The sequence below is a fragment of the Acomys minous genome (assembly GCF_964271855.1).
Source record: "Acomys minous genome assembly, chromosome: 13".
Taxonomy (NCBI): Eukaryota; Metazoa; Chordata; class Mammalia; order Rodentia; family Muridae; genus Acomys; species Acomys minous.
This window is the reverse complement of record NC_140495.1, coordinates 756,121-771,540: the sequence shown is the minus strand read 5'-3', so window position 1 is coordinate 771,540 and position 15,420 is coordinate 756,121. Positions and strand designations below refer to the sequence as shown.

Here is a 15,420-nt window from a genome sequence, read left to right as displayed (position 1 = left end):
TTTTGATGTGAATATTGTAAAACATTCAATAATATGTCAGCAATATATAAAAGGACAACTTATCACTGAAGTCAGAGTGCAGGGGGAGGCAGGCCATGGCACAGATATGCCGGGCGCCTGAGGGCCACAGCATGAGAGTCAGCAGGTGGCTTAGACCCTGGGAAGACAAGACACACTGGGCCTGAGAGCAACATCTTCATACTTCAGATGACTGCTGCTGGGCAGTCTCCTCCCCTTTCCTCCTGAAGGAGCATAAGCTTGGGTGAGGCACTTTCTTCAGCTACACAGTCCTCAAGGCGCAGATATGGCTCCTGGATACCTAGGTATACAGCAGCAGCCAAGTGAGATCAAGGGCAGACAAGACAGAGGGGCTGGTTTTAGGTTCGGGCAATTTATTACTTGCATCAATAACAAACGAGAGTGAGGCAAAGGTGCCAGCTTCTTGGGTCTCCTTCCCACATATCAAAAAGGACAACAGCTCATCAAAGCAGTTGGGAGGTCTCTATTACTGAGGAGCCAAGTCTAGACCCCCTAGTAAGTATTTCTCATTTTGCAGGTCAGTCTATTCTGAGCTCACTGCAGCCTCCCAAGGGACAAGGATGTGAGTGGGAGGCGGCTTCAGATGGCTTCCCATGCTCTCCTGTTCTGGGAGAATCAGAAGGCATCTTGCCAAGTCTAAGATTAGAAACAGTTTGATACTTGCCTGCAAGGCCTACTAGAGGACAGAGGCACCCTCCTACAGCACCTACCCACTGCTGTGGCTAAGCACTATTAACAGCTGAGGGTAGTTTAAATATTAAAAAAAAAAAAAAAAAAGCACCCGGGAAAAGAAGGTCCCAAAAATCAAGATTTCAAGACCACCCTGGGTTATGTAGTAAGACTGTCTTTAAAAAAGTAAACCAAACTTAAAAAAAAATTAAGCACTGTAATTTACAATACGAATATAAAAAGAAAACTGCATTATCATCTTAGTAGATGCAGAAAAAGAATTTTGAAAATTTTAACACCTGTTTGTGTTTTTTTTTTTTTTTTTTTAGGAAACTAGGAAAGAACTTCCTTAACTGATACAGAATATTGCGTATATACTTCTTTTTAAAATATTTAAAGCATTTCCCCTGAGACTGTGAATGAAGCAAAAGTGTGTTTTACAACCATTTCTAGTTAACTAGAAATCCTGGCAAGTGCAATACAGCAAAAGAAACAACACACAGAACATGTACTTATCCTTACAAACTTCATGTATCTAAAACAAAACTGATAACCTGGAGGACTGGTAATCTCATGTAAGGCAATCTAGGAAGTCTTGAGGATACTGAAATGCCACACACCTCTAGACCTCACTCTTAGGAACAGGTGCTGAAGCCCTCATCCTGGATGGACATGAGGTCCTAGTAAGCTTGTCTGTTTTGCAAGGCCACATTAGAAATGAAAACAGATATTGACACACTGGGTAAAACCATTTTGTTAGCACCCAGTTTAATAGGAAAGGACACAGGCAAACCATAAAACATAGACACAGCAATTCAAAGAACTGCTTTTGTGTTTACAAACTTATTAAAGAGTTAGCTTTCTTTGAGAATACTGAAGTGTATAGTAGTCATTAAAAATTATGTTTAGTAACTTCCTTTTACAAAGGTAGGAGATTCTATTCTACATTAAAAACTGTTTTAGTGCCCAGGTCATATGGAAAAATTCAATATTAAATAATTAATTTATAGAAAACATTTGATTTATCCTGAACTATATGACTAAAATCCAGTTATATTTGAGTACATGCCATGTGTGTCTTTTTGGGTCTGGCTTACCTTACTCTGGATGATCTTTTATAGTTCCATCCATTTGCCTGCAAATTCCAAGATTTCCTTGTTTTTAATAGCTGAGTTATATTCCACTGTGTAAATGCACCACAATTTCTTTATTCCAAATTCTGGCTATTAAAAATAAAGCTGCTACGAACACAGTTGAGCAAATGTCCTTGTTGTATGGTGGAGCATCCTTTGGGTATATAGCCAAGTGTGGTAAAGCTGAGTCTTGAGGGAAAGCTATTCCCAATTTTTTGAGAAAGCACCAGATTGACTTCCAAACTGGTTGTACAAGTTTGCACTCCCACCAGCATTGGAGGAGTGTTCCCCTTTCTCCACACTTTCCACCAGCATGTGCTGTCACAGACCCAAAGAAGGTAAGTAACAAGGAGGCCCTAAGGCAGGATGATTAAGTCTCACTCAGAAGGGGAAACAGAATAGATAGTGCGAGTGGCTGAAGAGAGGAAACAAGGTAGGAGAGGGAGCACAGAGAGTGATGAGGGTGGAGATCAGACCTGGAGAGCGGGGTAGGGAAGACAGAGGGTCTGCCGAGAGAAGACAAACCGTGGGTGGAGGCATCTCGGTGACAAGCTGGAGACACAGGAGAGGGTAGGCTTCAGGGAGAATAAGGAGGTGACTCTAGCTGAGACTCCTAGTAGCAGGGGTCATGGAGACTTAAGACAACACCCTCTAACTAGACAGGACTTCCAGGGGAGGGAGGGGAACACCAACCCACCCACAAAATTTACCCTGCCTACAAGATGTACAGGGTACAGCAGAGATTGAGGGAATGTCCAACTGGCCCAACCCAAGACCCACCCCATAGAAGAGCTCCAACCCCTGACACTATTAACAGTACTCTGCTATGCTCACAGACAGGAGCCTAGCATAACTGTCCTGAGAGGCTACACCCACCAGTGGCTCAAAACAGATGTGGAGACTCATAGCCAAACACTGGGTGAAGAGTCTTGTGGAAAAGTGGGAGGATGGCTAGTAGGACCCTGAGGTGACAAGAGCCTCACAAGACGACCAATAGAACCAACAAATGAGGAGCCAGAGGGGCATCTGGAGACTGAAACACCAACCTAGGACCATGACTAGATTACACAGATGTAGTCCATGGCAGCCCATGTTTTGTGTGTGTCCCCTAGTAAGGGGAGCAGGGGCTGTGTCTGACATGGACTCTGACTGCTTTTTGATCACTTCCCACTGGCAGGGCTGCCTCACTAGGCCACAGGGGAAGAGGATGTGCTCATTTCTGTGCCCACCTTCTGGGGTGGGAAGGTGAGGCTCCCCTTTTCTGAGGAATAGGGGAGGGGAGAGGGGAAAAGGAGGGAGGGTGAACCAGGAGGAGAGAAGGGAGGTGGCTATGATAGGGATGCAAAGTGAATAAGTAAATAAATTAAGAAAAAAAGAAAACAGTTGATTTTATAACCTAGATGAGTTTGCTTTTTTAAAAACACTGCTTTAGACAACACTTTTGCTGAGAGCAGTTCAATTTCATCAATATCTGTACTGAACATATACAGCTGGGTGGTAATGAAAGACACCTTTAATTCCAGCACTGAAGAGGCAGAGGCAGGTGAATCTTTGTGAATTCCAGGCCAGCCAGGTCTAAATAGTAAGTTCTAGAACAGAAATCCTGTCTCCAAACAAAATAAACAACAACAACAGCATGTACAATGAGTGGGCCTGACACAAATCACAAAGACAGAGGGTGGTACAGGTACAGAGTCCAGGGTTCTTTTTTTTTTTTTTTAAAGCCCAGGCCAAATTAGTGTTGAGGGTTAGCAGTCTAGGACAATCCCCATAACTCAGGGTACAGTCCTGGCTTCCTCACTCCTCAGGCATTGCGCAGTGGTAACATTCTTTTCCACCCCTTGCCCTATGCCCTCATCCTTCCTGGGACAGGCTCCCAAGTAGACTACTTAAACCAAAATCTCATAGATTTGGGAGAAGTCCAAAGAACAAAGCTGATCCGTGAATAGCCCCAGAAGAGAACTTTGTAGGCACCAGCACTCATGCACACAATTTAAAAATTGGCATGAAGTCCAGCAGTGGTGGCTCACGCCTTCAATCCTAGCACCTGGGAGGCACAGGTGAGAGTTTCAGGCTGGCCTGGTCTGTAGAGTTCCAGGACAGCCAGGGCTGCACAGAGAAACTGTCTTGGAGAAAAAAAAAAGCACAACAAACAAAGATTGGCATGAAGAAAAAGGCAGATTAGCCTCTATTAATACCTCAGATGTCGTAGCAACATTTGGAGGTATCCAATTTCCATTCAGAAATATGCTCAGAATCAGGCCCAGGGACTGTAAAGGTTATACAGAGGACCACATTCTCAAATTCCATGCCTGGAAAACCTTGTCTGATCCTGTGCTCTAGTTGGAAAGGGGTTAGACCTATCTGGGTCTGTCCAGATCCTAGTTTCCCAAAGTTCCCTGAACTCCAGGGTCTCACACAAGTAACTCCCATTCCCTTCCTTCAGGAGAGTCGCCTCCCATTACATGGAACATGTCCTCTTTTGAAAGAAGCCTAGTAAGGCTTGTTCTCGGTCAGCATGGAGGGTAGTGTCCCTGGTTCTCAGTGTCTCCACTTAATTCAAAGCCATGGCTGCTGCCCAGGGAGGAGTGGCCACAGTGGCAGAAGGTGACTTACCTCATTTGTCATATAGAGCTGGGACTAGTGCTATGTCAGGGGCAATGGGTGTTCATAGGAATGCATGGTGATATTTGGGGACAAGGTGAGCAGGGCTAACCAGTAGAAGAGCTAGTTGAGGGGAAATCTAGACTAGAAAAGGAGGACGAAAAAAAGCTCCCTTTGGCTTCAGTACAATTCCCAATGGTAAAGAATGTAGCTTGTCCTGTTAACCTTGTTGGTATTTCTCTTTTGTCTTATTGTTGAAAACATGGACTACCAGGCACCGCCCCCAAGACAAAAGACTCTACCGTGGTACACAGGGTGGCAGAGGCTGACTGGGCGCATACTGTATGAGCTGCCTCCTGGTTGCTTTAACGTACCACCCTTTACATCCAGATGTTTACTTTGTGATATAATTCACATATCAAATCAACCTTTTTGAACAGTCTGATTCAGTGGATTTTAGTATATATATATATATATATATAAAACGTTGTATAACTACTACTACTAATTCTCAAACATCTCAATTAAAAATAAACTTAGGCTGGGCATGGTGGTGCTTGCCTGTAATTTAGCACTTGGGGAAGCAGAGGCAGGCAGATCTCTGTGAGTTCTAGATCAGCATGGTCTACAAAGCAAGTCCATGATAGCCAAGGTTACACAGAGAAACTGTCTCATCACAACACAACAAAACAAAACAAAAACCACAAACCAAAATAAAATCCACATACTCAAAAACACAAAAACAAAAAACCCCCAGAAACCAGTAGCCATTGACAATCACTCCATCGATTCTTAGCTTTGCTTCTAGGCAGCCCCACCATGTGGTTTCCTGACTGGACCTGAAGGCAGTCTGACTAGAGGGAGAGCTTGACCCTCACTCATTGCAGCTGGACACAGCACAGATCAGTATCTCAGATTTGTCATACTTCAGTAGAAGTATTTGGAGCTGTTTTTGCAAATGTCTTAGGGTTCCAGCATGCACCCAGACCAAGAACAGAGGGTCGGTTACAGCTAAAGCTTTCCTCAATAAGGTTACCACAGGGCCTTTGTCAGTCGCTTTGCTCAATTCTGATGTAACAAAATCCTAATGTGACATGACCACAAGGGGCCAGAGAGATGGCTCAGCAGATACAGGCGCTTGTGGCTATCTCCCCTTCCCCAAAGCTTGCTATTTAGACAAAAGCCAGCATCCCTTCAGGGACTTGAGAAAAATAGTTCCTACTCGCTAAAAGGAAGCATTTTCTTTATTGCTGGTAAAAGGGATCCTTGGGGTACCTGCAGTTTATTAAGGTCTGTGAAGGAACCAGCCTCCCCCCCCCCACCGCCAGGATCCCCATCAAGGCCAAAGTCTGAGAAAAGTTGGCTACCCAGTCCTCCCTTAAGGACCCCCATTAAGGCCAAAGCATGTAAATTTCTAGAGGGTCCAGCTTGACTCAAAGACAGCCAGCTTGTGTAGGGTCCAGCCTGAACCAAGGACAGACAGTAATATCAGATCACTGTGTGTGTGTGGCAGGGACAGGAGAAACCTTGAAAAGTCCAGTTGACTCAAAGACAGTTTGTGTTTAAAAATTGTACTTACCCCTCCCCAACTAAGAAAGTCCCAATGCTGCTCTATTAACCAGTCAAATTTCTCTGCTAAGTTCTGCTTAATAAAAAGCTCATGCTTCTGCTTCTCGGGGTCTCCAGCTCGAAAGAGCTTGGCAGACCCTGTAGCGTTGGCTCAATACATTCCTACGCATTTGCATCGACACTGGACTCCGACTCTCATTGGGGACTCCGGGTATACATTTATCTTATATTTATAAGATATAGTTTACAACAAACAGCTAAAGACAGACAAAAATTAAACACAGATATGATAGTCCTCAAGCTTATCAGACATCTGCTAAATATGACATTAAATATATTTAAACTAATTATGACAGAAAACCCTACATCCTAACAGTAACTCCCATGGTCCAAAAAAAAATCTGACACGACAGACTCCAACTCTGTACCCTCTGTCCCTCCTCACAGGCCTGTTGTGCACTTCAAAGTCCTCCACCCCAGGTTCCAGGTTCCCTCCCTCCCAGGTACCTGTTCCTTTTAAACCCTGGAAATTTCCTCCGTCATCTCCCCACCCCCATGCCCTTTCCCAAGGGACAGCCTTGGTGGTTTGGAATAAATTTTTCCCCTTTTACGCACAGAGCTATTTTGGTTTTACTATACCCAATTCATTCATGTGGTATTGAAACTCAGGACCAGTCATGTCTTTTTTTTTTAAATTCAGTTGCCAAGTCTGATGAGCTAAGTTAGCTTCCTGGAATCACATGGAGAGAGCCAACTCCCACAGGCTGTCCTCTGACTTCCACATAAACACCGTGGAATCCACATCCCACACTCACACAGGGAATAAGAACATTTAAAAAATCCTAAAAATCTACTCTGTTTCTCAATTTCTTAACCCCCTTTAAGGATTTATTTATTTTATGAGTATATATATATGCGCGCATATACATGCAGTTGCCTGTGGAGGCCAGAAGAGGGCATCAGATCTCCTGGAACTGGAGTTAGATTGTTGGCGACTTTGTGGTGCTGGGAACTGAACCTGGGTCCCCTGCAAGACCAGAGCAGGCAGCTGGGTGCGCTAGAGCTGAGCTACAGGCAGGGGTGCTGACTCCGGGTCCTCTGAGGACTGCTACCAGCTCTCTGGACCCCTTCTTTATTTCTTCACTTTTGTTTTCTTCTTTCAGCAGTGGAGGTTGTACATGGTAGGCAAATGCGTCACCACTTAACTCTATCCCTAGCCCTCTACTCACTTTTGTTTTGACGCAGTCTTGCTCAACTGCTCAGAAGGGACTGGACCCCACTCTGTAGCCCTTTCAGGCCTTGGACTGTGGTCCTCCTACGCCAGCCTCCCAGGCTGCTAGGCCTGTGTTCCCAGGTCTGATTTCTTGCTAGCAAGTGATCATATTTCTTTTTTAGTGCTCATAAACCCCCATTTTAACAAATTGATATTTGGCTTGGTATTGGGCTTATGGATAAATTTTAAATTACAAAGGATGGGAATAGGGAGGTCACTCAGTGGGTAGAGCATAAAAACCTGCATTTCAGTCTTCAGCACCTCTTGACACTGGCATAGTAACACAGGCCTATAATCCCAGTGCTGAGAGGGAGAGACAGAAAGAACCTTGGGGGCTTAGTGGTTGTCCAACCCAGCCAATCGGTGAGCTCTACACTGGAGATAGAGCCTGCCTCAAAAAAAGAAAAAGTAGAAAATGCTACCACATTGACCTCTGATCTACACACACACACACACACACACACACGCACACACACACACACACACACACACACACACAATTTTCAAAGTATTTTTTGCTCATAATTAACAATTTGTAATTAAATGATAGTTATAAGTACAAAAAGAGAAAGTACTATAAGAGATTGATTTTTAAAATTTTCTTCTTTCTTTTGATTTATTTATTTTACTTTAAGTGTTTGCGTGTTTTGCATGTATGTCTTAGTACCACATGAGTACCTGGTGCTTGTGGAAGTCAGAATAGTGTGTCAGATGCCTTGGGACTAGAGTTACAGATGGGTATGAGCTGTCAAGTGGGTGCTAGGAATTGAACCTGGCTCTCTGCAAGATCAATAAGTGCTTTTAACTGGTAAGCCAGATTTTCAGCTCTGAAAATTTTCATTAATTAACATTCTAAAATAGGTGATTGATGGCAGTATGAAAGATACCTTTATGATTTCCCTTCAGGAAATATTGAATGCCTTTTGTTTGGTTGCTTGGTTTGGTTTTTGATGGTGGTTTAGCTTGCTGAGATGGAATCATCCTCAAAGACTTACTTACATGAGATAAATCATATCTTAAATTTCTAATGGCAAACCTTAGAACACAGACACTATTGCATAAACAGAGGGCAAACAGTACCAAAGTTTTATAATCTAATATATTAAAAATGCAAGCATGTAAAAATGTAAAGCTATAGAAATTTCATTCAGCTTATCAAAATGGAAATTACAGTAAAGGCCTTATCAAATATTATTACATACTAGAGAGCAAAATATTCTATATAATCAAATTTATAAGACTAATAACTATTTATTTAATACAGACAGATACAAATGTAAGATGAGAACAAAAACCATTTAATTGTCAAAATGAAGTTATTAGTAACAAAACCTTTTATATTTTATTTTATTATTCAGATTACATCTCAAGTGTATCTTTCTGTCCCCCCACCCCTGTCTCGCTCTAGTCCCCTCCCCTAGACCTCTGACAGAAGGAGACCTCCTCCCCCACCACATGACAACAGCTTATCAGGTCTCATCCGGATAGTCAGCTCCCCTTCCTCTGACTGGCACTGGGCCTCCCCACCAAGGGGAAGTGGTCAGATTGGGGACACAGGGTTCATGTCAGAGGCAGTCTCCCGTTCTCCGCACAACTGTGGAGAATGTGCTGACCATTGGCTACATCTAAATAGGAGGTCTGCATGCATTGTCCTTGTTGGTACAGCAGTTTGTGCGGCCCCCCTGGGTACAGATCTGCCAGCACTGACGGTCTCCTTGTGGGGCTCATGGACCCTCTGGGTCCTTCCATCCTACCATTCTTCCGTACCACTCTCACCTGGATTACATTTTATTTTTGCGAACAAATGTCTCAATCATAATTTTGAAGGCTTGAATTTTAAAGTTAAATCAAAGCTGCATTTTATTTGGTTTTGGTTTAGTGTAGGGACTGACCCCAGAGCCTCATGTACAGCAAACTAAGAGCTGTACCCAGCTCAAGGCTTCAGTAGGATGGGTTACCAGCAGACTGCTCAGTTTCCAGGACACTAACAGCTCACTCAGAGCTTGACCTGGTTTCCTAAAGAGCCAAAATGCCCTTTTCAGCTAAGTGAGGTAAATCTTAAAACTAAGAAACCAAGTGAAATAAACATTTAAAACTGCAAAAGCAAAACAGAACGGTGACAAAGCCAGAAGCAGTAAATGTGTAAGTTGAAAGAGGCATCACATTGATTATGCAACCTATTTGTTTATCTACTGCTGAACAGCTTTTAAGGTTTCCGAAATATTTTTGAATTTATTATTTAATATGAAGAACACACTACACAGAATATTTTAAAGCCACTACTAATAAAACAAATAAAAATTTTACCCAGCAATGTATTATGCATTTCTTAGCAAGTCTTTCCTTCCTGGAATTAAGCTGAGAAAGATGTAGGGAGAATACAATAAACAGGTTCTGAACGACACATGTTCCGTTTAATCAGAAGTTCTGGCTTCTGACTTACACTGAACATCCTGGTCCACAGTGATGGGATGGAGTTTAGAGAGGGAGCACAGGGTGGAGCCAGAGCCCTACATGGAACTGCAGTGATCCAACTACAAATAAGGGGCGAGAGAAACGTGTAGGAAATGTTGGCTTGTTACTGTATTGTCCTCTTCTTTTTCAGATTCATTCATCCTAAGATTGCCTTCCCTGTTTTTTGTTTGTTTGTTTTGTTTTTTTTAGGGAGAAATAACCTAACTATCATTTGTTCCTTTTAGTATTTTTAACAAAGCCTACAAAAACCTCACAGTACATTCAAAGCTAATACTAAAAGCTGGAGTGAAAATAACAAAGAGGGGTAAGCTCTTCTCAGTGTAGCCTTACTGGGAATAAACTGCCTATCTGTGGACACAGAAGAGCGCCTCTTAAGGTTGTCCACACAGGATGTGACGTGTTTGCTTTGAGACATAGGAAAACTTCCTCCATGCTAGCATGTGAAGGTAAATGCTTTCTCCTGAGGTTACTGCCTTGTGAGCTTTATTCTCACACCACATCATTGACCACACACTGCAGGTGTGATGTCCTGTTTCTAATATTTATATATGCTTGTTCAAGGAAAAGTACACTAATAGAAACATTAAAATCTCTTGAAAATGCCATTTCTCTACACACACACAAACCACAACCCAAAGTCCAACCTGGAACCTAGTCACTGACTTTATGTTGAGTCAAAGTTTGAAAAACCTCTAATTCACATATAAGCTAAAAGGATATTCTGCAAATAATTATAAAGATTACACGTCCATCTGATTTCTAAACTGTGAGACTATAGGTTCAATGTGACTGCTCCATGTATAACACAGACCCATGATAAGTCAGGATGTAACACTGTCTGCAACTCCTTTCACAAGCAGCACTCACAATGGGGAGACGCCAAGTTAACTGAGGCATCACTCACTGAAGCTCACTCTCCCTTGTCACTGATTAAAAATGCTAACCAGAGCAGAAAATAAACATATGTCCCATGAGTTTATACATTTTGATGATTAGACAGAGTAAATTCATTAAGGTTTCATTATTAAAAATAAAAGGTTTATTTGTGCATCTTAACTGCGTGCCTTTCTGTTCAGGGCTGTACAGCATAGATGCTGCCAGCTTCTCTCACAATGGGAAGGTCACTCTCTAACGCCAAAGGATGGACGGCTCTTCTTTCCACTCTTTTCTATCATGAAGCAATCTCACTGTACGAGCAGAGACTGGGGCACTTGACAGCGGTGTTGGGGACAACAGGAAAGAACCATTACATTTTTTTCTCTTCTCAGTTACAGAACTGAAGATAAGAATGTTAGTTCTAATGTTACAGGCAAAGCCTAAACACTAGGAAAAGGAAAGAGCATGACAAAATGCTTCAAATACATGCCTGATGAGGGTGGAGACAGCTTGTATGTTCGTGTGTGGCAGATTTAGACAAAACCTTCAGTCTTTAATCTTCAGATTCGTATCTGGAAAGACAATTTAGAGCATAACGTCGTGACCCTTTTCTTCTTGCTGCTGTCATGGTGCCTCTGGTAACTGGCCCAGGCAACTCCATTCCTGCTCACTTCCCACCCTTAGCATAGAGAAGTCAGCCTCACCCAAGGCTAGTGTTACAGTGTGGTGACCTGGGGTCTACATCAACTCATCTAATATGTCCTCAGATTCCAGGCCTGCATCTGGAATTCAGACCTATGATAGCCTACTGCAATTACAACAACCCTCAGATCAGCATGAACAGCTGACATGACTATGGGTTAAGGGTTAACAAACTCCCTCCCAAGACAAATCTAATCTTGAATTCAGTTTACAGATGTTTTCCCTGAGAACAAAACGTCAGCTTTAGCTAGGTTTCTATGCAAAGCTACTGATGGCAAAAGTGACCCAACTAGCAAGGGACATCAGTACCAGGAGAGCAGCACGGAGCATAAACACCTGGTGCTGCCTTGCTGGCGGCTGCTTCTGTGCCACTGCCTGCTTATGGATCCCGCTAAGGACCTGAGCACAGTGTGGGAAAAGGCCCAGCTGAGCCTACAAGCAACCCTGTGGACTCCACAGTGGCCAGCCCAGGGCCGGATGCGGTGGTACCAGCAGGCAAGCGGAGAGAGGGACCCCATGGCGGCCAGCTTACTTTGCCAGTCTTTTCCGCAGGTCTTTGATTTGGTCATTCTTTTTGGTGAGAATCTCTTTCATATTTCGATAAGCTGCTGTTTGTTGAAATTTCTTCTCTAACTCCTGCTTTGTAAAAAATGTCAGCCCATTACTAAGAAATGTTAAGGAAAGAATAACAAATGTGATAAAAATGCACACTGTTTGTTAATTTTCTAATTCCTTAAAAACATACTTGTATAAAATTAAAACCACCTGAACTTAAAAAAACCCTTCAAATGAGAAGCTAATAAAACAGTACAATTTTCCAAAGTAACAGTGTTAGCAAGTAACTGGATCACACTCTGCCCTAGATATGGGAACCTGTACAACAAACAAACTAAATTTCACTTAAAATATGTACAATATTTTTCTAAACCCACATTTTTCTAAATCCCAAGGAAGAAGGTTTTTGAGAGTCTTTAAAAAAATCTTTCTTTTCTACTTACGTGTATGTGTTTATGATAGTGTGGGTTTATGTAAATGACATTCATGCCAAGAATTGGTATTATAGGCAGTTGTGAGCCAGCTGATGTGAGTGCCGAAAGCCAACCCCATCCCATCTGCAAGAGCCATAACCACTGAGCCATCTTTCTAGCTCTTGAGGACTTTTTAAGTTCCCAGGACTGTGCACACCTGGTAGCACACCTGCCTAGTACTCATGGAGGGCAGAGGCAGGATGTGGAGGAGGAAGAAAGCAGTTTATCGATTATCACAAAGATGGGAGAAGGCGAGTGGCCAGAAATGATAGCTCTCCAGAACATACACTGGCTAAAATGCAGGACAGAAATAATCTTCCCACCCCGAAGCTGTCTAGCATTTATCTAGTCATGTTTGCTCCTCTCCACCGTATGCCTCAGATAATCAGACATGAGCAGGTGAAATCCTTCAGTACATGCCCCTGACCTTCTCAGCCATGCTCAGCTGCTCCTGGACTCTGAGCAGGTCATGTTTGGCTGCTGCTAGGTTCTCCTCCAAAGACTTCTGGTTTTCTGTCTTGTCATTAAGTGTCTTCTGAAATTCACTCCGAAGAGCTGCAACTGTGTTTTCCAAGTCATCCAAGTCTTGGGCCTTTATAAAATCCTATGAAAAATAAATACACGAGTATAATTTCTCTTGATCCACTAAATAACAGTTGTTTTTAAAACAGTTACCCAACAACCAAGGAGAGAAAGAGTAATGGTGTGCTGTGTGCACACACAGCTTTTCTCATCAGTCTGGGCAAGTGCCAGCCCCGGCAAGGGTGCCAAGTAGGCTCAGTCCAGCCTCAGCCTCGGTGTACACATAGCAGATACTCAGTAGTCACTGTATTACAAATATAGAAAACAGGATTTTTGAACTGCTTGAATTTCAGTTAAAAAATGAACTAGACAGAAATGAGATCTTATTTGGCAGTTGTGTGTACCAGAGTTGGAATGACAAATCATTTGGAAAAGGGTGGGTGGGGGCGGGGCAGAGTTTCCTACAAATCAAGCTGGCCCCAAACTTGCTTTGTAGCCAGAGATGACCTTGAACACCCACCCTCCTGCTTACACCCTCCCAGGTGCTAGGATGATGAGCAGGCAGCAGCATGCCTGGTGTATGCGGTACCAGGGATCAAACCCAGGGCTTTGTGCTCACTAAGCAAGCATTTAGTACACTGAGCTGTATCCTAGCCCCTGACAAATCATTCTGAAAAGCTAAATTTAAAAAAACAAACTTTTCTTGCTCTTCATTCCAACTTTTCTGGACTTAATTCTTTGTCCTGTAGCAGCCTATTTTCTTTCCCACCACATCTCCATTTCTTGGGTCTGCCTTTTGGTGCGGACCCCAGTCCCCTGGTCTCTCACGCTGCCGCGTCAGCTTCTCCTCCTGGTCCATCTCCATTCCTTCATGTTACCCTACAGAAGCACTCCATGTGCTTAGGACACAGAGTGGGCAGTAGCAAACAAAGAACAGAATACCCACCCAAAAAAGACACAACCAGATATCTGCACCAAGAAACACTTCAAACACCTTAAATGCAGATGCCTAAATCTCAGCACAAAACTACCAACATGAACATGTGCCTCCTCCAGACCCCAGGAAAACATGGTAACAGGACTTGAGCAACACAAGACAAGGGCTTCACAATAGCAATAGGAATCTGTTCAAGGACCCTAAGGAAGACATAATACTTAATGAAGACAGTGAAAACACAAATGGGTGAATGAAATAATAAAAACATTTCAAGGCATGAACGTAGAAACAGAATCACTAAAGAAAATTCAAACCAAGCTGGGCATGGTGGCACACACCTTTAATCTCAGCACTCAGGGAGACAGAGGCAGAAGGTCTCTGTAAGCTGAAGGCCAGCCTGGTCTACAAACTGAGTTCAGGACAGCCAAGGCTACACAGAAAGCCCCTGTCTCAAAAAGCAAAGACAAAACAACCAAACAAATCAAACTAAGAACTTCACAGATTACAAAACATGGACAAAAGAATTTCAGGTCTTAAAGACAAGATAAAAGAAAAGGATAGTTTAGCCAAAGAAAATGTTAAATCTTAAAAAAATCCATGTACAAAATAGCCAGGAAATCCAGGACACTGAAAAAAGCCAAAAAGCAAAAACTAAATCTGGGGCTGAAGAGATGTCTCAGAAGTTAAGAGTACTGGCTGCTCATCCAGACGTTCTGAGTTCAATTCCCAGAAACTGCATGGTGGCTCACGACCATCTGTAATAGGGGCTGATGCCTCTTCTGTCATGAAGGCACACATGGAAATACACATAACACATATACATAAAATACAAATATAAATAAATAAATAAGTAGATCTTTTCTTTAAGAATCTGCAATAATAAGGACAGGAGAAAAAGAAGAGACTCAGATCAAAGTTACATAAACTATTTTTAACAAAATCATGGATGAAAATTCCCCCAATCTAAAGAAAGAGGTGCTTATCAGGATAAGAAGCATACAGAACACCAGATATATAGGACCAGAAAATAAATTCCCCACAACACATAAAAATCAAAACACTGGGGGCTGGAGAGATGGCTCAGAGGATGAGTGCTCTTCCAAAGGTCCTGAGTTCAATTCCCAGCAACCACATGGTGGCTCACAACCATCTACAGTGAGATCTGGTGCCCTCTTCTGGCTTGCAGGCAGAATACTGTATACATAATAAATAAATCTTAAAAAAACAAAACCAACCCTGACTCAGAGCCAGTGTGGCAGTGCATACCTTAAAAAAAAAAAAAATCAAAACACTAAATGTACAGAACAAAGAAAAGATACTAAAATCTGCAAGAGAAAAAGACCAAGTCACATATAAAGGCAAGGCCATTTGAGCACCATCACCTGACTTTTCAATGGAGACTCTGAAAACCAGAAGGGCCTGGACAGTTCTACAAACTCTTAGAAACTACAGATGCCAGCCTAGACTACTATACCCAGTAAAACTGTCAAAATCATAATTGACAGAAAGAAAAATATTCCACAATGGAACCAAATTTAAGTGATCTACTAATCTAGTTCTACAGAATGGACTGTAAGGAAAACTTGAGTCTGG

The 15,420-nt window shown here is 42.6% G+C and overlaps 1 protein-coding gene across 5 annotated transcripts in view; it reads right to left on the bottom strand.

The window, feature by feature from the left end:
- The window catches only part of LZTFL1 (leucine zipper transcription factor like 1), a 31,212-nt gene continuing 15,792 nt past the window's right edge, over positions 1-15,420 (bottom strand). For 3 of the 5 annotated variants that reach the window (XM_084753400.1, XM_084753401.1, XM_084753399.1), the window contains exons 8-10: positions 12,796-12,972; positions 11,873-11,976; positions 9,920-11,210 (exon numbers count right to left, since the gene is read on the bottom strand). In XM_084753400.1, coding sequence (XP_084609526.1) covers positions 11,192-11,210; positions 11,873-11,976; positions 12,796-12,972 — 300 coding nt within the window. In that variant the 3' untranslated portion in view covers positions 9,920-11,191. Of the gene's footprint in view, positions 320-9,919; positions 11,211-11,872; positions 11,977-12,795; positions 12,973-15,420 lie in introns of those variants that run through there. The other 2 variants (XR_014773738.1, XR_014773739.1) reach the window with 2 other exon arrangements.